The sequence below is a fragment of the Salmo salar genome, chromosome 14 (genome assembly GCF_965601325.2).
Source record: "Salmo salar chromosome 14, fSalSal1, whole genome shotgun sequence".
Taxonomy (NCBI): Eukaryota; Metazoa; Chordata; class Actinopteri; order Salmoniformes; family Salmonidae; genus Salmo; species Salmo salar.
Genome location: NC_138304.1, coordinates 100,476,836 through 100,502,759, shown reverse-complemented (window position 1 = coordinate 100,502,759; position 25,924 = coordinate 100,476,836). Strand labels below are relative to the sequence as shown.

Here is a 25,924-nt window from a genome sequence, read left to right as displayed (position 1 = left end):
TTACTATTTTCTACATTGTAGAATAATAGTAAATACATCAAAACTATGAAACAACACATATGGAATCATGTAGTAACCAAAAAAGTGTTCAACATATCGCATTATATTTTAGATTTGAGATTCTTCAAAGTAGTCACCCTTTGCCTTGATGACAGCTTTGCACACTCTTAGGATTCTCTCAACCAGCTTCATGAGGTAGTCACCTGGAATGCATTTCAATTAACAGGTGTGCCTTGTTAAAAATTAATTTGTTGAATTTCTTTCCATCTTAATGCATTTGAGCCAATCAGTTGGGTTGTGACAAGGTAGGGGTTGTATACAGAAGATAGCCCTATTTGGTAAAAGTCCATATTATGGCAAGAACAGCTCAAATAAGCAAAGAGAAACGACAGTCCATCATTACTCTAAGACATGAAGGTCAGTCAATCCAGCAAATATAACTCAAGCGTAAGCACTAAATGGCCTGGTATGACATGAACATTTTGTCTGGGATGGCAACATTGCTGGGCATACACAACACAATTTTCATGATTGGGGTGAAATCATATTGCCGCGTTCACGTGCTAGTTGGAATTAGGAAACTCTGAAATTTCTGACTTGCTAACTGGTTAGGGTTACATTTACATTTACATTTAAGTCATTTAGCAGACGCTCTTATCCAGAGCGACTTACAAAATGGTGCATTCACCTTATGATATCCAGTGGAACAACCACTTTACAATAGTGCATCTAAATCTTTTAAGGGGGGGGGGGGGGATTAGATGGATTACTTTATCCTATCCTAGGTATTCCTTAAAGAGGTGGGGTTTCAGGTGTCTCCGGAAGGTGGTGATTGACTCCGCTGTCCTGGCGTCGTGAGGGAGCTTGTTCCACCATTGGGGTGCCAGAGCAGCGAACAGTTTTGACTGGGCTGAGCGGGAACTGTGCTTCCTCAGAGGTAGGGGGGCCAGCAGGCCAGTGGTGGATGAACGCAGTGCCCTTGTTTGGGTGTAGGGCCTGATCAGAGCCTGAAGGTATGGAGGTGCCGTTCCCTTCACAGCTCCGTAGGCAATCACCATGGTCTTGTAGCGGATGCGAGCTTCAACTGGAAGCCAGTGGAGAGAGCGGAGGAGCGGGGTGACGTGAGAGAACTTGGGAAGGTTGAACACCAGACGGGCTGCGGCGTTCTGGATGAGTTGTAGGGGTTTAATGGCACAGGCAGGGAGCCCAGCCAACAGCGAGTTGCAATAATCCAGACGGGAGATGACAAGTGCCTGGATTAGGACCTGCGCCACTTCCTGTGTGAGGCAGGGTCGTACTCTGCGAATGTTGTAGAGCATGAACCTACAGGATCGGGTCACCGCCTTGATGTTAGTGGAGAACGACAGGGTGTTGTCCAGGATCACGCCAAGGTTCTTAGCACTCTGGGAGGAGGACACAAGGGAGTCGTCAACCGTGATGGCGAGATCATGGAACGGGCAGTCCTTCCCCGGGAGGAAGAGCAGCTCCGTCTTGCCGAGGTTCAGCTTGAGCTGGTGATCCGTCATCCACACTGATATGTCTGACAGACATGCAGAGATGCGATTCGCCGCCTGGTTATCAGAAGGGGGAAAGGAGAAGATTAATTGTGTGTCGTCTGCATAGCAATGATAGGAGAGACCATGTGAGGATATGACAGAGCCAAGTGACTTGGTGAATAGCGAGAATAGGAGAGGGCCTAGAACAGAGCCCTGGGGGACACCAGTGGTGAGAGCGCATGGTGCGGAGACAGATTCTCGCCACGCCACCTGGTAGGAGCGACCTGTCAGGTAGGACGCAATCCAAGCGTGGGCCGCGCCGGAGATGCCCAACTCGGAGAGGGTGGAGAGGAGGATCTGATGGTTCACAGTATCAAAGGCAGCAGATAGGTCTAGAAGGATGAGAGCAGAGGAGAGAGAGTTAGCTTTAGCAGTGCGGAGAGCCTCCGTGACACAGAGAAGAGCAGTCTCAGTTGAATGCCCAGTCTTGAAACCTGACTGATTAGGATCAAGAAGGTCATTCTGAGAGAGATAGCAGGAGAGCTGGCCAAGGACGGCACGTTCAAGAGTTTTGGAGAGAAAAGAAAGAAGGGATACTGGTCTGTAGTTGTTGACATCGGAGGGATCGAGTGTAGGTTTTTTCAGAAGGGGTGCAACTCTCGCTCTCTTGAAGACGGAAGGGACGTAGCCAGCGGTCAAGGATGAGTTGATGAGCGAGGTGAGGAAGGGGAGAAGGTCTCCGGAAATGGTCTGGAGAAGAGAGGAGGGGATAGGGTCAAGTGGGCAGGTTGTTGGGCGGCCGGCCGTCACAAGACGCGAGATTTCATCTGGAGAGAGAGGGGAGAAAGAGGTCAAAGCACAGGGTAGGGCAGTGTGAGCAGGACCAGCGGTGTCGTTTGACTTAGCAAACGAGGATCGGATATCGTCAAACTTCTTTTCAAAATGGTTGACGAAGTCATCCGCAGAGAGGGAGGAGGGGGGGGGGGGGAGGAGGATTCAGGAGGGAGGAGAAGGTAGCAAAGAGCTTCCTAGGGTTAGAGGCAGATGCTTGGAATTTAGAGTGGTAGAAAGTGGCTTTAGCAGCAGAGACAGAAGAGGAGAATGTAGAGAGGAGTGAGTGAAAGGATGCCAGGTCCGCAGGGAGGCGAGTTTTCCTCCATTTCCGCTCGGCTGCCCGGAGCCTTGTTCTGTGAGCTCGTAGTTAATACGTGCCGTGTTCAACGAATCAGCAAGTTGCACATTTCCGAGTTTCCTAGTTTCGACTAACGTGAACACGGCATATGAACTTGGGCTAGGAGCAGTAGGGACATGCGTGCTAGTTTGAGCAGGTCAAGGATGCAACAATGATTGGTGTTCCATTCTCCAGACCCCTGTCGGATGTCCCGATTTCAATTTTTTGACGTGTCAGAAATTTGGGTTGTGCATCTTGTAGTATGAGCAGTGCTACAGCGCGATTTGGACAAGGACTACTGCCAATAGCCAATGAGCACTCAGCATGTGAGACCAAAACAATGATGAAGAAGAGGAAAGCAACAACAACACTCAGGTTGTTATTAGTTACCACAACCACAAAGTCAAAATTGGCTATTTCGTAACAATTCATGAAAACCTTAATTTATGGTTAGGGTTAGGCATAAGGTTAGCAGTGTGGTTAAGGTTAGGTTTAAAATCGAATTTTTAGAAGAGAAATTGTAGAAATATGCGGGGTTTAGCAATAATTATGGCAGATTGGTGGAGGGCTGCAACCTGGTGTCACGTCCTGACCAGTAAAGGGGTTATTTGTTATTGTAGTTTGGTCAGGGCGTGGCAGGGGTGTGTTTGTTTTGTTTTGTCTGGGTTTTTGGGTATTGTTCTATGTTTTGTATTTCTATGTTCTTTCTATGTTGTGTATTTCTTTGTGTTGGCCTGGTATGGCTCTCAATCAGGAACAGCTAACTGTACATCGTTGTTGCTGATTGGGAGCCATACTTAGGTAGCCCTTTTTCCACCTGTCTTTTGTGGGAAGTTGTTTTTGCATTGCTGTGTGTAGCCTGCAAAACTGTTTAGCTGTCGTTCATTTGTCTTCTTCTTGGTTTTTTTGTGTAGTGTTCAATAAAAGTTATTATGAGCATTCACGTACCCGCTGCATTTTGGTCTACTCACTACGACGGCCGTGACACCTGGTCTCAGAGCATTTCGTATTATTCTGTACATAAATCCGAGACATTACATTTAGTGCGATATGTTACATTTCGTATGGTGTGTATTAATTTGTGGATGTCATGATATGTTACGAATTACCTTTCGTATTACATGTCACGAGTTAGCAAAACGTACAATACGATATACATTTGCAAAATGTATGATATGTTACGATCTCTAGCTAGGTGGCTAGATGGCTAACGTTATAACGCTAGCTGACTAACGTTAGCTATGGGTTAGGGTTAGGGGCTACGTTTAGGAGTTAGGTTGAAGGGTTAAGGTTAGGGTTACAGTTGAAGTCAGAAGTTTACATATGCTTAGGTTGGAGTCATTAAAACTCATTTTTCAACCACTCCACAAATTTCTTGTTAACAAACTATAGTTTTGGCAAGTCGGTTAGGACATCTACTTTGTGCCTGACACAAGTAATTTTTCCAGAAATTGTTTAGAGACAGATTATTTCACTTATTCACTGTATCACAATTCCGGTGGGTCAGAAGTTTACATACACTAAGTTGACCGTGCCCTTAAACAGCTTGGAAAATTCCAGAAAATGATGTCATGGCTTTAGAAGCTTCTGATAAGGCTAATTGACATCATTTGAGTGAATTGGAGGTGTACCTGTGGATGTATTTCAAGGCCTACCTTCAAACTCAGTGCCTCTTTGCTTGACATCATGGGAAAATGAGCCAAGACCTCAGAAAAAAAATTGTAAACCTCCACAAGTCTGGTACATCCTTGGGAGCAATTTCCAAATGCCTGAAGGTACCAAGTTCATCTGTACAAACAATACTACGCAAGTATAAACACCATGGGACCACACAGCCGTCATACCGCTCAGGAAGGAGACGCGTTCTGTCTCCTAGAGATGAACGTACTTTGGTGCAAGAAGTGCAAATCAATCCCAGAACAACAGCAAAGGACCTTGTGAAGATGCTGGAGGAAACAGGTACGAAGTATCTATATCTACAGTAAAACGAGTCCTATATCGACATAACCTGAAAGGCCGCTCAGCAAGGAAGAAGCCACTGCTCCAAAACCGCCATAAAAAAAGCCAGACTATGGTTTGCAACTGCACATGGGGACAAAGATCATACTTTTTGGAGAAATGTCCTCTGGTCTGATGAAACAAAAATATAACTGTTTGGCCATAATGACCATCGTTATGTTTGGAGGAAAAAGAGGGAGGATTGCAAGCCGAAGAACACCATCCTAACCGTGAAGCATGGGGGTGGCAGCATCATGTTGTGGGTGTGCTTTGCTGCAGGAGGGACTCGTGCACTTCACAAAATAGATGGCCTCATGAGGAAGGGAACATTTTGTGGATATATTGAAGCAACATCTCAAGACATCAGTCATCAGTTATCATGCTGAAACACGAGGAGATGGCGGTGGATGAAGTGTACAACAATGGGCCTCAGGATCTCGTCACGGTATGTCTGTGCATTCAAATTGCCATAGTTAAAATGCAATTGTGTTCATTGTCCCTAGCTTATGTCTACCCATACCATAACCCCACCACCACCCTGGGGCACTCTGTTCACAACGTTGACATCAGCAAACTACTCGCCCACACGACGCCATACATGCTGTCTGCCATCTGCCCGGAACACTTGAAACCGGTGTTAATCTGTGAAGAGCACACTTCTACAGCCTGATAGTGGCCATCAAAGATGAGCATTTGCCCACTGAAGTTGGTTATGATGCCCAACTGCAATCAGGTCAAGACCCTGGTGAGGACATGCAGATGAGCTTCCCTGAGACATGGTAGGTTGGTGGTTGGAGATATCCCTCCAGTGGTGTGGGGGCTGTGCTTTGGCAAAGTGGGTGGGGTTATATCCTACCTGTTTGGCCCTGTCCGGGGGTTTCATCGGATGGGGCCACAGTGTCTCCTGACCCCTCCTGTCTCAGCCTCCAGTATTTATGCTGCAGTAGTTTATGTGTCGGGGGGCTAGGGTCAGTCTGTCACATCTGGAGTATTTCTCTTGCCTTTTCCGGGGTGTCCTGTGTGAATTTAAATATGCTCTCTCTAATTCTCTCTTTCTCTCTTTCTTTCTTTCTTTCTTTCTTTCTTTCTTTCTTTCTTTCTTTCTTTCTTTCTTTCTTTCTTTCTTTCTTTCTTTCTTTCTTTCTTTCTTTCTCTCTCTCGGAGGACCTGAGCCCTAGGACCATGCCTCAGGACTACCTGGCCTGATGACTCCTTGCTGTCCCCAGTTCACCTGGCCGTGCGGCTGCTCCAGTTCCAACTGTTCTGCCTGTGGCTATGGAACCCTGACCTGTTCACCGGACGTTCTACCTGTCCCAGACCTGCTGTCCCAGACCTGCTGGAACCCTGATCTGTTCACCGGATGTGCTACCTGTCCCAGACCTGCTGTTTTCAACTCTCTAGAGACAGCAGGAGCGGTAGAGATACTCTCAAAGATCGGCTATGAAAAAGCCAACTGACACTTACTCTTGTGTTACTGACTTGTTACACCCTCGACAACTATTATGATTATTATTATTTGACCATGCTGGTCATTTATGAACATTTGAACATCTTGGCCATGTGCTGTTATAATCTCCACTCGGCACAGCCAGAAGAGGACTGGCCACCCCTCATAGCCTGGTTCCTCTCTAGGTTTCTTCCTAGGTTTTGGCCTTTCTAGGGAGTTTTTCCTAGCCACTGTGCTTCTACACCTGCATTGCTTGCTGTTTGGGGTTTTAGGCTGGGTTTCTGTACAGCACTTTGAGATACCCAGATGATGTAAGAAGGGCTTTATAAATACATTTGATTTGATTTGATTTCTGACAGTTTGTGCAGAATTACTTCGCTTGTGAAAACCCACAGTTTCAACAGCTGTCCGAGTGGCTGGTCTCAGATGATTCCGCTGGTGAAGAAGCCGGATGTGGAGGTCCTCGGCTGGCGTGGTTAAAAGTGATCCACGGTTGTGAGGCCAGTTGAATGTACTGCCAAATTCTGTAAAATGACGTTGGATGCAGCTTATGGGAGAGAAATTAACATATGACAAATCAAATCAAATGTATTTATATAGCCCTTCTTACATCAGCTGATATCTCAAAGTGCTGTACAGAAACCCAGCCTAAACCCCCAAACAGCAAGCAATGCAGGTGTAGAAGCAACAGCTCTGGTGGACATGCCTGTACTCAGCATGCCAATTGCACCCTCCCTCAAAACTTGAGATATCTGTAGAATTGTGTTGTGTGACAAATCTGTACATTTTTACAGTGGCCTTTTATTGTCCCCGGCACAAGGTGCACCTCTGTAATGATCATGCTTTTTAATCAGCTTCTTGATATGCCACACCTGTCAGGTGGTACTATTTTCACGGCTATGATAAGATTAGCTATAATATGGCACATTTTTCTCTCTGTCCCATGGAAGAAGAAAAAAGGGGGGGGGGGGGGGGGGGCTTGCTTGGACCTTGCAGGGCCCCGTGAAACTGTGCTACATCACTGGGGTAGGTTTATTGCCTTGGTTTCAGTCACAGATCAAGCCCAATCCTGGACTGAAAGGCATTTTCAATGGAGTGTGGAGAATGAAACAGAGCCAGACATCTCTGTCTATGGCTGCCAGTGTCCTGTTGAACACCACCGCTCCTCCTCTTTACTTTCACGGTGCTACTCAATCAAAACCGCCTTCTGGATTTTGTGGTGGAGTCAAAACAACCTCCTTCCTCCTATACAAACAAAGTTGACCTGAATTCCAAATTGTGTTTTGTTTCATGACTGTAAATATGGTTCTGAGAGCAGGAATTAAAACTTAGAATGCTGTTATTGTGTTTTACTTATCCGGTAAATCAGATTGCTGGGTTTGATTAATGTGTTCTGTATTGTTCATAGTTTGAAACAAATGTTTATTGCTCACTAACCTGGGAGAGATAGCTCTCTCCCCCTCTCATTTCAGTGGGATAACTGGTATCAATAAAGGATACATAAATAAATTAACCCAAGAGTTTTACCACCAGCAATATTACAACTCCTTGTGACAATTGTCTAGAAAGACCCACAGAACAGAGTACGTTTTTAATCTTCTCAATGAAGGTTGGCCTAGTCTAAAACAAGGGCTCGTCCGGGATTTGAACCCGGGACCTCTCGCACCCTAAGCGAGAATCATACCCCTAGACCAACGAGCCTGTCCGTAGAGTGCTTCTGAGATTTTGAAAATCATTTAAATGCCACGCATGTAATAAAAACGTCGATTTTGCACTGGTACTACACTGTCTTCTGGTGGTGCTGAGAAGTACTGCTGTTGAATTTTGGGCCTTTGGACAATGGCCACTCAAATCTGTAGATCAGAATTGCACTATAGGGAGACGAGAGCTGGTCGTTAATTAACACAAAGGGAAGAGCGCTCGTTCAGCATGGAGAGGAAGCGCTATAAAGTCATCATTATGTCTAAACCCCGCCCATTTCTTAAAATGTTCTTCTGAAAATCTGATTTTAAACCTAACCTTAACCCTAACCTTAACTACACTGCTCACCTTGTGGCTAACCCTAACCTTACATTATGACCAAAACGCACATTTTTGTTTTCATACATTTTTACGTCATAGACAATTTTAACTTTATAGCTGTGGTAACTAACGACAAGCATGAGAGCTTGAGTTCTGCCAATTATGTGTATTCTACCCCAACAACTTCAGTTAAAATGGACGTGCTGTATAAAGACAGGCATGTGGCTCGTTGGTCTAGGGGTATGATTCTCGCTTAGGGTGCGAGAGGTCCCGGGTTCAAATCCCGGACGAGCCCATCTTTTAATGTTAGGCCTACATAAAACTAGTATGCAGTAATAGTAGATATTGTAGTCTCTATACTGTATTCTAGTAGACCTACTCTATATACGAATTCGATTATTGTACCTTGTCACTGCCACAGTGGAAAACGACATAGAAATTCTAACCCGCAATCATTTGACCAAAGCCTCCCACCACCTGAAAAGCTTCTTCCCCTGGGCTGTGGCCCTCACCAACCAGCAATCTGGCCCATAGAGACTAAAGGACTATGCACTCTATGCTGCACACCATATCAAGCCATCTCTGAACTGTACACAAAATAACTGCACTATACTGCATTGCACTCTGTCCATCTCTCTGTATTTAGATATATTCATACTGATACTGTAAATTTGTACATCCCCTGTATATCAACCGTATACCCACTGTATATCAACCGTATACCCACTGTATATCAACTGTATACCCACTGTATATCAACTGTATACCCACTGTATATCAACTGTATAGCCACTGTGTTTCAACCGTTTACCTACTCTGTATACACCGTACGCTCACTGTGTCAAGCATATACCCACTGTACATTTGTATATCTGCTAATTCTCTTACAGCTCTATGCTCACTCTACCTAGTTGTATATAATGTATGTCAACTTTGTTTAAACTCTGTCTCTAAATGTTGTCTGGCACCACCATATCACCAAGCAACACTCAGAGTATGTTGTCTCACACTAGTAGCACTATATCCACAACTAAAAAGTAAAAGCATCTAGCTTGTTGGTCTAGGGGTATGATTCTTGTTTAGGGTGCAAGAGGTCAGGGGTTCAAAACCCATAAAATATCATTTTTTTTTTAATGTTAGAATATCAGAGCGACGTCAATTTACCAGGAATACGACTTTCCCGAAGTGGATCCTTTGTCCGCACCACCCAGGGCATTTGAACTGATTCAAGAGGCCGATCCAAAATTAACGCCGCTGGAGGACTAGAGGGAGACAGAGCAGTCTTCTGGTCAGGCTTCGGAGGCGCGCACACCACCCACCTCTTCCGAGTATATTACTCGCTTATATCAAGTCCCTAGATAACAAGGTTGACAAAATCAGGGCACGGGTTGCTTTCCAGAGAGACATCAGGGATTGTAACATACTCTGTTTAATTGAAACATGGCTCTCTCTGAATATGGTGTCGAAGTTGGTATAGCCACCTGGATTCTCAGTGCGTCGCGCCAACAGGAATAAACATCTCTCCGGGCAGAAGAAGGACAGGGGTGTATGTTTCATGATTAACGACTCATGGTGTAATTGTAACAACATACAGGAACTCAAGTCCTTTTGTTCACCTGACCTAGAATTCCTCACAATCAAATGCTGACCGTATTATCTCCCAAGAAAATTATCTTCGGTTATTGTCACAGCCGTGTACATCCCCCCTCAAGCTGATACCAAGACGACCCTCAAGGAACTTCACTGGACTTTATGCAAACTGGAAACCATATATCCTGAGGCTGCATTTATTGTAGCTGGGGATTTTAACCAAGCAAATTTGAGAACAAGGCTATCTAAATTCTATCAGCATATCAAATATAACACTCGCGCTGGAAAAACACTGGACCACTGTTACTCTAATTTCCCCGATGCATACAAGGCCCTCCCCCGCCCTCCTTTCGGCAAATCTGATCACGACTCTATTTTGCTCCTCCCTTCCTATAGGCAGAAACTCAAACAGGAAGTACCCGTGCTAAGGACTATTCAATGTTGGTCTGACCAATCAGAATCCACGCTTTAAGATTGTTAGGATCACGCGGACTGGGATATGTTTTGGGTAGCCTCAGAGAATAATATTGACGTATATGCTGATTTGGTGAGTGAATTTATAAGGAAGTGTATAGGAGATGTTGTACCCACTGTGACTTTTAAAACCTACCCTAACCAGAAACCGTGGATAGCAAAACTGAAAGCGCGAACCACCACATTTAACCATGGAAAGGTGACTGGGAACATGGCCGAATACAAACAGTGTAGTTATTCCCTCCGCAATGCAATCAAACAAGCAAAATGTCAGTATAGAGATAAAGTGGAGTCGCAATTCAATGGCTCAGACACGAGACATATGTGGCAGGGACTACAGACAATCACACCCTACAAAAGGAAAACCAGCCACATCACAGACACCAACGTCTTGCTTCCAGACAAACTAAACACCTTCTTTGCCCGCTTTGAGGATAATACAGTGCTACCGATGCGGCCCGCTACCAAGGACTGTGGGCTCTCCTTCTCAGTGGCCGACGTGAGTAAGACATTTAAACGTCTTAACTCTCGCAAGGCTGCCGGCCCAGACGGCATCCCTAGCCACGTCCTCAGAACATGCGCATATTCAATCTCTCCCTATCCCAGTCTGCTGTCCCCACATGCTTCAAGATGACCACCATTGTTTCTGTACCCAAGAATGCAAAGGTAACTGAACTAAATGACTATCGCCCCATAGCACTCACATCTATCATCATGAAGTGCTTTGAGAGACTAGTCAAGGATCATATCACCTCCACCTTACCTGTCACCCTAGACTCACTTCAATTTTCTTACCGCCCCAATAGGTCCACAGACGATGCAATTGCCATCACGCTGCACACTGCCATATTCCATCTGGACAAGAGGAATACCTATGTAAGAATGCTGTTCATTGACTATAGCTCAGCATTCAACGCCATAGTACCCTCCAAGCTCATCATTAAGCTTGAGGCCCTGGATCTCAACTCCGTCCTGTGAAATTGGCTCCTGGACTTCCTGACGGGCCACCCCCAGATGGTGAAGGTAGGAAACAACGTCTCCCCTTCACTGATCCTCAACAATGGAGCACCACAACGGTGCATGCTCAGTCCCCTCCTGTACTCCCTGTTCACCCATGACTGCCATGCACGCCTCCAACTCAATCATCAAGTTTGCAGACGACACAACAGTAGTAGGCTTGATTACCAACAAGGTGAGGGCTCTCGGAGTGGGGTGTCAGGAAAATAACCTCTCACTCAACGTCAACAAAACAAAGGAGATGATCGTGGACTTCAAGAAGCAGCAGAGGGAGCACCCACCTATCCACATCAACGGGACAGAAGTGGAGAAGATGGAAAGTTTTAAGTTCCTCGGCATACACATCACTGACAAACTGAAATGGTCCACCCACACAGACAATGTGGTGAAGAAGGCGCAACAGCGCCTCTTCAACCTCAGGTAGCTGAAGCAATTTGGCTTGTCACCTAAAACCCTCACAAACTTTTACAGATGCACAATTGAGAGCATCCTGTCGGGCTGTATCACCGCCTGGTATGACAACTGCACCGCCCACAATCGCAGGGCCCTCCTGAGGGTGGTGCGGTCTGCACAACGCATCACCGGGGGCAAACTACCTGCCCTCCAGGACACCTACATTACCCGATGTCACAGGAAGGCCAAAAAGATAATCAAGGACAACAACCACCTGAGTCACTGCCTGTTCACCCCGCTACCATCCAGAAGGCAAGGTCAGTACAGGTGCATCAAAGATGGGACCGAGAGACTGAAAAACAGCTTCTATCTCAAGGCCATCAGACTGTTAAACAGCCATCACTATCAGAGAGGCTGCTGCCTACACACAAACTTGAAATCATTGGCCACTTTAATAAATGGAACACTAGTCACTTTAATAATGCCACTTTAATCATGTTTACATATCTTGTATTACTCATCTCATATGTATATACTGTATTCTATACTATCTATTACATCCTGCCTATGTCACTCTGTCATTGCTCATCCATATATTTATATTTATATATTGTTATTCCATTCCTTTACTTAGATGTGTGTGTGTTATGTAGTTGTTGTGGAATTGTAAGATATTACTTGTTAGATATTGCTGCACCTGTCAGAACTAGAAGCACAAGCATTTCGCTACACTCGCAATAACATCTGCTATTTGAATTAACACTCAGAGTATGTTGTCTTGCACTTGCAGCACCATATCACCAAGTATCATTCTGAGTATGTGTAAATGTGCTTGTTGTGTGGATTGAAGATTTCACCTTTATTTAACCAGGTGGGCTAGTTGAGAACAAGTTCTCATTTGCAGCTGCGAAGATACACTGTCTCATCATTCACTTCAGGTGTACATTCCCCCCCCCCCCCAATTTTTTTTTTTTTTAACCAAAGGAACGATCATATAATTGTGTAAATATATATAAAGCTGCTCATACTGTATTTGACACCAACACACTTCTCTGCAGTAGGTGGCGTGACGAGCATTCCGAACTGAAACATTATCCAACCACGCGAAGAAGAAATCCCTCCCACGCGCATGCGCATTACCAGAGCGGAAAGCGTAATTGTGTCGAGCGGAAGCTGGTACGTCCTTTCTGAAGCGGACTGCCATCATGGTGAGTTCGTGATGAAGCTTGTGGATTTTGAAAAAAGGATTCAATAAAAATATTCGTTATTGTTAAGCACCTTCAACTGATATGTAAATGTATAGCGTATCGCTATGTTCGCTTTAATAGCGTTTAAGGTTTTGATGAAAATAGTTTCGATGGGTTTTGGACGTAACAAAAAATGTCGGCTGTTCCGCATGCTACAACGTGGTGAAGAACAGGCCGATAATCAGACTAACGTTAGTCAACTATCGAGCTAGGCAGCGCCAACGTCACCACTATAAAAAAAACTAATTTGAAAAGCGAACGCAGAATAGTTGCTGTATTTGTTTTCTTAGTTTGGTTTTGTCGATCCACGGCCATATGTAAACTAGCTAACGGTAGTTACGTTATATGTTAACCTACTAGTACCACTCCGGTACAGCTTGTTAGCGTCTATAGACTTCTCGGTATTGGTCTTATCCCACAAACTAATAGCCATGTCCCAAAGGTTTATCACATTTTGTAAAACGTGGAGCTAGCTAACCCATCTACGTTTTGACAGTATCGGGGTTATAAGACAGTAGTTAGCTAGCTAGTTAGCACGTCTACCAAAGTGTTTTGTCCATCAGTAGGCTGGACAATAGAACGAAGCAGAAAGAACGTTGGCAGAAGAACGTTGCTGAGCTGGAACACTAGCGCGAGCCCATAGCAAATGAATGGAGTCGAACGTTCGCCTGTTGACTGGAGTGACGCTTAGAATTCAATTTCATCTAAATGGCACCAAAATATGTATCCCTTTTTTATTTTACCACTACAATCTGTTCTTAGGACGAAACTGAAAAATAACTCGTGTAGAAAGTTAACATCCGCACCTCGATGGTGCCATGTGTGCTTGTCTGCATAACGAGGAAGTAGGGTAAAAAAATAAGTTTTGCAATTTTTGGCTATTTCAGATCTAGCGATCGATTACAGTTGAGCACGCTGCCCAACCTTGTGTAATTACAAAAATGAGATTATCCTGATTTTTAAAATGGTGTCAGACTTGGGGGGAAAAAAATCTAAATAGACACGATGCGAAATATACCAGCATGCCTCTCCAAAACAATGGGAGAGCTCAGCTGTTCCAAGGGCTAAATGTATTTCCGGGCTAGAGTTGGATGACTACGGAGTACGCTGCCCGGCCTTACATAATTAGAAAGAGGAGATTATCATGTTTTAAAATGGTGTCCAATTGAGAAAACACAAATGTACACATTGGCTAAATAGAAATACATACCTATATTTCCCTATAGTAAACAACTGGGAGGGCTACCACAGTATCATGAGTAATTTGTTAACATTTTAACTACAAACAGCGTGGGCAGGTCTCATTGCCAACAATAGCAAAGCAGGCATTGTGATGTAGAATAAACGGGGAATAGAAGGTTCAGAAGGCGAGTTGGTGCCACAGGTGCTCAATAGAACTAATAGGAGCTGGCAGGGTGAAAAATGCCCTGAAATAAGGCCTGCTTTTTTGTGATTACTTTTTTGGGGATTAAGCAGCTGGGACATATGGTAATATTATGAAACTGGGTTCCACAGCAGATGTAATGAAGTAGTTATCAGGAAAAAAAGCTTTGTTAAAAATGTCGAGTCTAGCCTACCATAATTCTCTTTTCTGGATCTCTGCCTACCAAGCTAATTAACAACCCTTATTTGTTGCAGGTGTTCAAGCGCTACGTTGAGATTGGCCGTGTTGCTTACATCTCTTTCGGGCCCCACGCAGGCAGCCTGGTGGCCATCGTCGATGTCATCGACCAAAACAGAGTAAGCATAGCATTGATGATATCCTGACTTTATGCCAGAGGTCTCCAACTCTCTTCCTTTTAAGTTACTGGTTGTGCAGGCTTGTTCCAACGCTGCAGTAACATCAGATTCACATGATCAACTAGTCAGTCTTTCTGGCCTGGAATTGGTTGACTGGTGTTGCTGCAGGGCTGGAACATAAGCCTGGAATCGGGAGAGCCCGGCTACAAACTGGTACCTGACTCACCTAGTCTGGTAGCGTTTGTTAGTCTGTCAATCTTTTATCCACCAACAATTCTCCAGAGTCCTGCTTCAAAGTGTGAAATGAGTTAACCAAAAACTCCCCGTTGTGACTGGTAGAGCCAGGTTGTTGACGTAAACTACCACATAGTGCAGCTCATTTAAGAACGGTTCAAATCAGCATAGACATGTTTAATTAAACTGGCTGTGGTGTGTTTGTCTCAGGCATTGGTGGATGGTCCCTGCACAGGGGTGAAGAGACAGTCAATGCCTTTCAAGTGCATGCAGCTCACTGACTACGTCATTAAAGTCCCACACAGGTGAGTGAGAGGACCTCGGGTGTATTTACTAGGAACCAAGCAGAAGCAAACTGAATGAAACAGGGAGGTACCTACCTAACTTTGTCCAATGTAAACTTTGCAACGCAAATAAATGTATCGCTACGGTTTGCACATGAGTATGTTCCAGTCCTCAAGACCTTGATTGGTTCAGTCAGTTTTATTACAGCTGAGCCGGTACAAAAAAACATGTGCACACAGACACTTCAATGAATTGAGTTTGGCTTTTGTTTTCCTGTGTTGGATTTTGAGTCGATAGTCACAGACATACTGCAGTAGCCTCGCAGAACACAATACCTTTGGCTCTTCTCTGCCCTTTTCGATCCTCTGGGACATAACCCTTCCTGTGTTGCAGCGCTCGTCAGAAGTTTGTGAGACGTGCCTGGGAGAAGGCCCAAGTCACTGAGAAGTGGGCAGAAAGCAACTGGGCCAAGAAGATCGAAGCCAGGCAAAAGGTACAGAGTGTTTTTAGATTACTTTTAGCTGCTAATCAAAAAGCAACTCCTTATGGGGTCCACATGTTTCTGACAGTCTCTAGTCTAGGCCTTCCATCTCCTTAGTTTTTCTAAATGGATGGGGGAATTGGTCTGCTTGTGGCTAACAGTTGGTTCCTCAAGGGTTGTGGCTAAACATTTTGTCAAATTGGACACAGGATAGTTCAATAGGCTTTAGGTGAATCACTGCCCACAAACATTATTGGCTTGCTTATGCTACTGCAATGTTTCTGCAACTCCAGGGTGGTATTCACAAAGAACCAAATAGGCTAAAATGGGGAAGGACCTACCTGAATCTGTCCAATAAGTAATATTTTGATGTCTCAGTTGTGTAACTGTTGTGTGTCTCTGCAGAGGGCACAGATGTCCGACTTTGATCGCTTCAAGGTGATGAAGGCCAAAAAGATGGTGAGTGGAGAAAACTCTCAGATTATTCACTATTATATTGAATATTTTGGGTGTCACATTACATGTAAAACGACAAGATGTTGTATTTGAATCCCCGAACACATGAAGGGTTTTAATGTATGTGACAATAAAACCTAATGGGGGGATGATTGAATGGTCACTGATTTGTTGTTTGTGTCCACAGAGGAACAAGGTCATCAAGCATGAGGTGAAAAGGCTGCAGAAAGAGGCAGCGAAGAAGGCGTGATCTGTCATTTAATAAATCCTCTGGTTGAATTGTTCTCCATCCTCTTGTCTTTACTACTGCACACCTGTCAATCACAGCATAAGGTTAGCTATCGCTTCCGTCACACAGACAGCATCCTCACAGCTTAAGGTTAGCTATCGCTTCGATCACAGACAGCATCCTCACAGCATAAGGTTAGCTATCGCTTCGGTCACACAGACAGCATCCTCATAGCATAAGGCTAGCTATCGCTTCGGTCACACAGACAGCATCCTCATAGCATAGGGCTAGCTATCGCTTCGGTCACACAGACAGCATCCTCACAGCATAGGGCTAGCTATCGCTTCGGTCACACAGACAGCATCCTCACAGCATAGGGCTAGCTATCGCTTCGGTCACACAGACAGCATCCTCACAGCATAGGGCTAGCTATCGCTTCGGTCACACAGACAGCATCCTTGCGTAAAATGGTACACAGCATCATCGGGATATAAATGCATCAAAAGTTTAACATTCACCTTCTAGCCGTCAATGCATACAGTTTGATGCATACGTTCCATAAATCCAACGTGCTCACCACACTGAACACACTGCCTCTGTAACGCAGTGCTGCAAGGCAAATGCAGCCTTTCATTGGAAATGAATGTAATTCTGTTGTACCAAAATGCAATGACGCTGTTGGTGTGATGTAAGAGTAAAGACACATCTCTAGATCACATTTAGAAACGTTGCAACTTTTAAAAATGTAACCCGGGTGTGCCTATATCATTACACACTGCGACGAGGAACATTAAAGCAGCGGGTAGCGGTCCCTTCCCCCTGACTAGATTATCGAATGTCATTTTTTACATTTCTAGTCCTTTCTGCTAATCTACATGTTGAATCGCTACTGTTCGTCGCAACCCAGAAGGTGGTTGATACATTTACTGCAGCCGTCCACTGCTTTGACACATTTTGGTTTTTTGCAGTGTCTGTAAAAGGCACATCCTGACTCGTTTCAGAAAGGGTGAAATGTTACACAATCTAAAACAAAACATGGAAAGACCAAGTAAATCAAATTGTATTTGTCACATGCGCCAAATACAACAGGTGTAGGTAGACCTTACAGTGAAATGTTTACTTACGAGCCCATAACCAACAATGCAGTTTCAAAATATACAGATAAGAATAAGAGAAAAGGTAACGAGTAATTAATTAAAGAGCAGCAGTGAAATAACAATAGCGAGACTATATACAGGGTGGTACCGGTACAGTCAATATGCGGGGTCACTGGCTAGTTGAGGTATTATGTACCACTGATATTGTACAATCGGCATTACAGACCAGCAGGCAGTTTGTTCTCCTGAAACCTCTTGACAACTAGTGCAGGTCACAGTCGGTAACTGGCTGGGGGTGATGTAACAGCAGACTGCTCAATTTCTTTCCTTTTAAAGGGCTCACTTGAATAACAACACAAATAATTAACAAATCACTACTTTTATATGGTCACAACGTGTACATGTTCAGTTTAACTAATTAAATTGAGAGCATCGGTTTAACATGGTAACTGGTGGAAACTGGCACCCTGTATCAGATGATGGATCAGATGTCGCCGTTGCTATGCTATTCTCTGTAAGTGCAGTAGGTGGTGGTGAAAGATTGAGAAACTGGCAAATAAACTCAAATGTGCTTTTTGTTGTTGTTTTTGTCGGGGATGCTTTTCTAAAGCCTAGTTCATATTGGCAGTTAAGTGACTCAAACTTTCTGTTTGCATATATGTTTCGAATCATTTTGTTTTTCCCTGCAGTCTGAACAACCACAGAAGCACATGGAATCAGATATTTCACACACACCCGTTGTTACTATGACAACTATGGTAGCCATGTCAGTGAATGACTCATTTGAATAAACGCATCTGATTTGGCCGCTGTTTGGACAATCAGTATTCCAAAACGGATTTGAGAAAAAAATAAAAATCTGATTTGCGCATAAGGGCTTGTTGTGTGAACAAGGCTTAGTGATCGAATAACATGTGAGGGGTAGACGCACCTCATCAAAAGTTTGATAAATATACTAGATTTGTGTTCGCAATTCTAAATGAATGCGCTTAAGGGGGTAGTATATGGTCAGTAGCACATCCCTGCGGTGTGTGGCTCTGACTCAAGTTTATGTTTATGCCACCTTCAACACCTTCCACCCTCAACAGGCATGTCTAGATGAGAAGAGTGGTGTTGTCGGCATGGTGTAGCGTGGGGGAGGGAATGTAGGTTGTTATTGTGTTCGGGCGCTTCTCTCTCACACTGTGGTCAGGGTAAGAGAGGGAGGGAGGGAGGGAGGGGGACCAAAAATAGAACATTCTGAGATACTGCCAGACTCAGGATAATAAGAGATGGGAGTGAGAACAACTCTGTTCTAACAGAAGATGAGATTGGGCGCTTTATGACACTTAATGGAGGGATCCGTTGGCATTGTCTCGCTACAATGGAAACAAATCTGCGGTACACTGTTCTATCACCCGGTGTCTTCAAATGCCCCGTTTTTAATGTCGAAATTTATGGTGGAAAAAACAACTGACTTTGGATGTATTTATTAGGGATGGGCATTTGAAATGTTTGGACTGTTCTAATACTCCAATTCTTTATTTTTTGTTGAGTACTTGACTGGGGAAAGAAAGTGCTTATTTATCTGTATGCCAACAAATTGGAACAATGCTTTATTTAGTATAACCATTACAGATAAGTCCTAATTGCTAATTTGTCCCATAAACACTGTACAAAGCATTAGGAACACCTGCTCTTTCCATGTCATAGACTGGCTAGGTGAAAGCTATGCTTGTGTATATGTGTACCATTCAGAGGGTGAATGGGCAAGACAAAATACCAAGACAAACCCCTTTGAATGGGGTTTGGTAGTAGGCAGGGGCGCAACTTTGTTTTTGGAAGTTGGGGGGACATAACTTTTTAAATTTTTTATATACAGTCGATAAATACTCCAAACAGCCTACCTGACCGCACGGAGGCGTCCACATGGTCCTAAAGCAAACCATCGCCTTGTTTTGTATCACATTCCAATGATAAAACTGGGGGGGGCACAAAAATGCAATTTCAGAATGTGGGGGGCGTCCCCAGTGAAAGTTGTGCTCCTGGTAGTAGGTGCCAAGAGCACCGGTTTGTGTCAAGAAATGGAACGCTGCTGGGTTTTTCAAGCTCAACCGTTTCCCGTGTGTATCAAGAATGGTCCACCACCCAAAGGACATCCAGCCAACTTGACACAACTGTGGGATGCATTGGAGTGAAATGGGCCAGTATCCCTGTGGGAAAACTTTCGACACCTTGTAGAGTCCATGCCCTGACGAATTGAGGCTGTTCTGAGTGCAAGAGGGGGTGCAACTCAATATTAGGAAGGTGATCCTAATATTTTGTACCCTCAGTCAATAAAAAAGCAAGTGCCATTTAAGATGAATTTATTGAATCTAATATCAACTGGTTATATTATATCGTGGAACACAATCTGTAATATCAACTGGGTATATTACATCATGGAACAAATCAAATCCAACTTTATTTGTCACTTGCGCCGAATACAAGTGTAGACCTTACCGTGACAATGCTTACTTACAAGCCCTTATTAACCAACAGTGCAGTTCAAGAAGAGTTAAGAAAATATTTACCAAATAAACTAAAGTAAAAAATAAAAAGTAACACAATAACATAACAATAACGAGGCTATATACAGGGGGTACCGGTACCGAGTCAGTGTGGAGGCTATATACAGTGGGTACCGGTACCGAGTCAGTGTGCCGGGGTAAAGGTTAATTGAGGTAATTTGTACATGTAGGTAGGTGTGAAGTGACTATGCATAGATAATAAACAGCGAGTAGCAGCAGTGTACAAAACAAATGGGGGGGGGGGGGTCAATGTAATAGTCCGATGGCCATTTGATTAATTGTTCAGCAGTCTTATGGCTTGGGGGTAGAAGCTGTTAAGGAGCTTTTTGGGCCTAGACTTGGCGCTCCGGTACCGCTTGCCGTGCGGTAGCTGAGAAAACAGTCTATGACTTTGGATGACTGGAGTCTCTGACAATTTTATGAGCTTTCCCCTGACACCGCCTATTATAAAGGTCCTGGATGGCAGGAAGCTTGGCCCCAGTGATGTACTGGGCTGTACGCACTACCCTCTGTAGTGCCTTACGGTCAGATGCCGAGCACTTCCCATACCAGGCGGTGATGCAACTGGTCAGGATGCTCTCGATGGTGCAGCTGTATAACTTTTTGAGGATCTGGGGACCCATGCCAAATATTTTCAGTCTCCTAAGGGTGAAAAGGTTTTGTCGTGCCCTCTTCACGACTGTCTTGGTGTGTTTGGATCATGTTAGTTCGTTGGTGATGTGGACACCAAGGAACTTGACACTCTCGACCCGCTCCACTACAGCCCGGTTGATATTAATGGGGGGCCTGTTCGGCCCGCCTTTTCCTGTAGTCCACGATCAGCTCCTTTGTCTTGCTCACATTGAGGGAGCGGTTGTTGTCCTGGCACTACACTGCCAGTTCTCTGACCTCCTCCCTATAGGCTGTCTCATCATTGTCAGTGATCAGGCCTACCACTGTTGTGTCATCAGCAAACTTAATCATGGTGTTGGAGTCGTGTTTGGCCACGCAGTCATGACTGAACAGGGAGTACAGGAGATGGCTGAGCATGCACCCTTGTGGGGCCCCCATGTTGAGGATCAGCGTGGCAGACGTGTTGTTGCCTACCCTTACCACCTGGGGGCGGCCCGTCATGATCCAGTTTCAGAGGTAGGTGTTTAGTCCCAGGGTCCTTAGCTTAGTGATGAGCTTTGAGGGCAGTATGGTGCTGAACGCTGATCTGTAGTCAATGAACAACATTCTTACATAGGTATTCCTTTTGTCCAGATATAATAGGGCAGTGTGCAGTGCGATGGTGATTGCATCATCCGTGGGTCTGTTGGGGCGGTATGCAAATTGTAGTGGGTCTAAGATGTCGGGTAAGGTGGAGGTGATATAATTCTTAAATAGCCTCTCAACGCACTACATGATGACAGAAATAGTGATTTAGTTCAGTTACTTTCTCTTTCTTGGGTACAGGAACAATCTTGAAGCAAGTGGGGACAACAGACTGGGATAGGAAGAGATTGAATATGTCCGTAAACACTGGCAGCTGGTCTGCACATGCTCTAAGGAAGCGGCTTGGGATGACGTCTGAGCCGGCAGCCTTGCGAGGTTTAACACGCTTAAATGTCTTACTCACGTCGGCCACAGAGAACGAGAGCTCACTGTACTTATGAGCGGTGTTGGCCCGCGTCGGTGGCTCGTTGTTTTCCTAAAAGCAAAGAAGGTGTTTAGCTTGTCCGGGAGCAAGGTGTTGGTGTCCGCGATGAGCCTGGCTTTCCCTTTGTAATCTGTGATTGTCTGGAGTCCCTGTCCCATACGTCTTGTGTCTGAGCTGTTAAATTGCGACTCCACTTTGTCTCTGTACTGTCAGTTTGCATCTTTAATTGTCTTACAGAGGGCATAGCTGGTCTGTTTGTACTTGTCCATGTTCCCAGTCACATTACCATAGTTAAATGCGGTGGTTAACACTTTCAGTTTGGTGTGAATGCTGCCATCTATCCACTGTTTTTGGTTTGGATAAGTTTTAATAGTCACAGTGGGAACAACATCCTCTATGAACTTCCTGGTGAACTCAGTCACCAAGTCAATGTACACGTCAATACAATTCTCAGAGGCAACCCAGAATATTTCCCCGTCTGTGTGATCAAAACAATCTTAAAGCGTAGATTCCGATTGGTCAGACCAACGTTGAACAGTCCTTACCATGGGTACTTCCTCTTTAAGTTTCTGCCTATAGGAGGGGAGGATCGTGACGGTGACCGAAGAAAATTCTCTCAGGAGGTAATCCAGTCGGCATTTGATGGTGAGGTATTCCAGATCGGGAGAACAAAAGAACTTGAGTTCCTCTATGTTACCACAATCACACTACCATGAGTAGTTAATCATGAAACATACACCTCCATCTTTCTTTTTCTCACAGAGTTCTTGCTTCCCTGTCCACACGATGGAAGGAGAACCCGCTGGCTGAATAGACAGGGACAGTATATCCGAAGAGAACCTTGATTCCATAAAACAGAGTATGTTTCAGTCCATGATGTCTCGCTGGAAGGAGATCCTCTCCCTGAGCTTGTCTACTTTATTGTACAAGTTTTCCGGGGAGGCAGGTAGCCTAGTGGTTAGAGTGTTGTGCCAGTAACCGAAAGGATGCTGGATCAAATCCCAGAGCTGACAAGGTAAAAGTCTGTCGTTCTGCCCCTGAGCTAGGCAGTTAACCCACTGTTCCCCGGGTGCTGAAGACGTGGATGTCGATTATGGCAGCCCCCCCGCACATCTCTGATTCAGATGTTAAATGCAGAATACACATTTCAGTTGAATGCATTCAGTACAACTGACTAGGTTTTCCCTTCTCTGATAGCTAGTGTGTGAACCAGGGATTAGCTCTATCCTTTACCCTTAGTTTCTTGAACAGTGCATGATTATCTGCAATAGAGTTGAGCCAAGAAGTAAAACAATTTAGGGCCTGATCCGAGTCAGAGATATCTGACACCCCCCCCCCCATTCACACGATCCCAGATCAGACAACAATTGTTGCTCATTGAAATTCGTATAATTTATCTTTGTAATAATGCAAGGCCAAGATTGGTTCAGTTATCAGTTGAGTTAGATTGAGCTCAATGCAGATATCTTTCAGGGTGTTTAAAGTTGGTGCGGGTTCGTTCAGTTATCAGATGAGCTAGATTGAGCTCAATGCAGATATCTTTCAGGGTGTTTAAAGTTGGTGCGGGTTCGTTCAGTTATCAGATGAGCTAGATTGAGCTCAATGCAGATATCTTTCAGGGTGTTTAAAGTTGGTGTGGGTTGGTTCAGTTATCAGATGAGTTAGATTGAGATCAATGCAGATATCTTTCAGCCTATCAGAATCTGGCATCAACCAATCCAGATTAAATGAATAATTCAGATTTAGCATAGTTAGATAACAAGTCAGACAATCGGCTAAGAGCACATGTTGAGGCAGAGGAAAGGTGATAAATTCCCACATGCGTAAATTGGGCATTATTACCAAGGCACACTTTTAGGACTAGACATTCAAATTGCTTAGGGACAGAGGTAGTGAGACATTTTTAAATTGTCCTTTGTAAATATGGCAACACCTCCGGCCTCTGTCAACAATGTCAGATTTTAAAAACATTATAACAAGTCAAAGACACAACAGTATCCGGCACAGTCTTATTTAGCCAAGTTTCAGATATGACCAGAATGTCCACATTGGTTTGAGAGGCTACAGTTATAATCACACCACAATTATAATCACACCACAGTTATAATAACACCACAGTTATAATCACACCACAGTTATAATCACACCACAGTTATAATCACACCACAGCTATAATCACACCACAGCTATAATCACACCACAGTTATAATAACACCACAGTTATTATCACACCACAGTTATAATCACACCACAGCTATAATAACACCACAGTTATAATAACATCACAGTTATAATAACATAAGAGTTATGTACCTTCTTGCCCTTTGTGCTGTTGTCAGTGCCCAATAATGTTTGTACCATGTTGTATTGCTACCATGTTGTTGTCATGTTGTGTTGCTACCATGCTGTGTTGTCATGTGTTGCTGCCTTGCTGTGTTGTTGTCTTTAGGTCTCTCTTTATGTAGTGTTGTGTTGTCTCTGTTGTCGTGATGTGTGTTTTGTCCTATATTTATATGTTATTATTATTATTATTATTATTATTTTTAATCCCAGCCCCTATCCCCGCAGGAGGTCATTTGCTGTTTGGTAGGCCGTCAATGTAAATAAGAATTTGTTCTTAACTGACTTGCCTAGTTAAATAAAAGGTTCAATAAAAAATAAAAGAATAATAAATAATAACTCCAGAGTTATAATCAATCATTTTGGGGCGGCAGGTAGCCTAGTGGTTAGAGCGTTGGTCCAGTAACTGAAAGGTTGCTAGATCGAATCCCTGAGCTGACAAGGTAAAAATCTGTCATTCTGCCTCTGAACAAGGCAGTTAACCCACTGTTCCTAGGCCGTCATTGTAAATAATAATTTGTTCCTAACTGACTTGCCTAGTTAAGGTAAAATAAAAAAATTAATAACATCCATTTGAGATCAAACTTCTGGCATTTACATGAATCAGTCCAAAGCTGATTTCAGATCAGTTGGGGTCTCTAATCTAATGCCACAACTGTTGGATTTCAGATCAGTCGGAGTCTCTAATCCAATGCCGCAGCTGATTTCAGATCAGTCGGAGTTTCTAATCCAATGCCGCAGCTGATTTCAGATCAGTCGGAGTCTCTAATCCAATGCCGCAGCTGATTTCAGATCAGTCGGAGTCTCTAATACAAGCATACTATGCTCAGTTGGTAACCTCTTATTTGAAAATAACATAGAGCAACTGTAGCTTGAATTTGCATAGATACAAGATTGTCTTGAACTGTACCATTGAGCCCTGGGCTAAAACAAAAGTCAATGATGGTTACTTGTTGCGGGCCTGCAGTGTGACGATAATGCTGATCATTTATGGTTGAGATTTCCTGAGTGGGAGTTGGTGTGTTGGTAAATCAATGTCTCAGCGCAGCCTTGGAATGCAAGGACAGGGTCCAGGCACCAAGATGATTTGGATGGACCCCCATCCTCTCTGTCTCTCTCTGTTTCCAACATGGCTACAGTAGAATCGTAGCCAGTCGTGTAGTGCCAGCAGGGGGTGTTAGACTTTGAAGAAACCCCAATCTGATGATGACTCTGTTCAATTTATTGAACGGAGTGGAGTGATGGATATCTAAAAAGTCCACATATGTAGCTAAAGCGAAGGATTAAATTGAAAATTTAGCGGGAGGAAAATCCAACACGGTTGCTAAGGTGAAGGATTAAATTGAACCCTTAGCAGGTAGGAATCTCCATCTGAAAGCTCATTTTATGAGCTGAATGGTACGGTTGCTAGAGTGAAAACTGTGTTTGAGTTGAAGCCTTAGCTGGTAGGAATCTTCATCTGTAGCTCATTTTATGAGCTGAATGGTACGGTTGGTAGGGTGAAATGTGTGAGTAAAGCCTTAGCTGGGAGGAATCACATATCCATTGTCATTTTTGTTGGACTTGCATTCTGTAGCAGGTATAAATCACATTATTATTATTATAGATAGAATTGACGTCAAATAGGAGAACCAGTCCCTGGGTGGTTCCTAATGTTGTGAGATTCTCGCTTGTGTTTACAGATCAAATGGTTCTGCAATTGTAACAGTAAGCAACTGTAACAAAATGGATGACTGCAGTGTAACGGTTATTATGAGAACATGTTGCATGGATTGCTATGGTGTAAGAATATGAAAGTGTGTATTATTTTAAATGTAGCTCTGTACCTGTCTATACATTTTCAAGATAACCTTTATTTAACTAGGCAAGTCAGTTAAGAACAAATTCTTATTTACAATGATGGCCTACCAGGGAACAGTGGGTTAACTGCCTTGTTCAGGGGCAGAACGACAGGTTGTGCAGGGTGTGCGCTCCAGACCTCCAGTGCGTAGTCAAGGCCCCGTGTATCCAGTTCCTGCTCCTCGCACTAGCCCTGTG

The 25,924-nt window shown here is 44.1% G+C and overlaps 1 protein-coding gene and 2 non-coding genes across 3 annotated transcripts; 2 read left to right on the top strand and 1 right to left on the bottom strand.

Moving 5' to 3' along the window:
- Nucleotides 1-7,741: 7,741 nt before the first annotated feature.
- trnap-agg (transfer RNA proline (anticodon AGG)) lies at nt 7,742-7,813 on the bottom strand. The gene has a single exon. It is a non-coding gene; the product is annotated as a tRNA-Pro (tRNA).
- A 544-nt stretch (nt 7,814-8,357) lies between these two features.
- On the top strand, nt 8,358-8,429 carry trnap-agg (transfer RNA proline (anticodon AGG)). The gene has a single exon. It is a non-coding gene; the product is annotated as a tRNA-Pro (tRNA).
- A 4,265-nt stretch (nt 8,430-12,694) lies between these two features.
- On the top strand, nt 12,695-16,335 carry LOC106570647 (large ribosomal subunit protein eL14). The gene is made up of 6 exons (XM_082961343.1): nt 12,695-12,816; nt 14,494-14,595; nt 15,040-15,134; nt 15,508-15,607; nt 16,001-16,054; nt 16,239-16,335. The coding sequence occupies exons 1-6, from the start codon at nt 12,814-12,816 to the stop codon at nt 16,299-16,301; spliced, it is 417 nt and encodes a 138-aa protein (XP_082817469.1). The 5' UTR covers nt 12,695-12,813; the 3' UTR covers nt 16,302-16,335.
- Nucleotides 16,336-25,924: the final 9,589 nt, after the last annotated feature.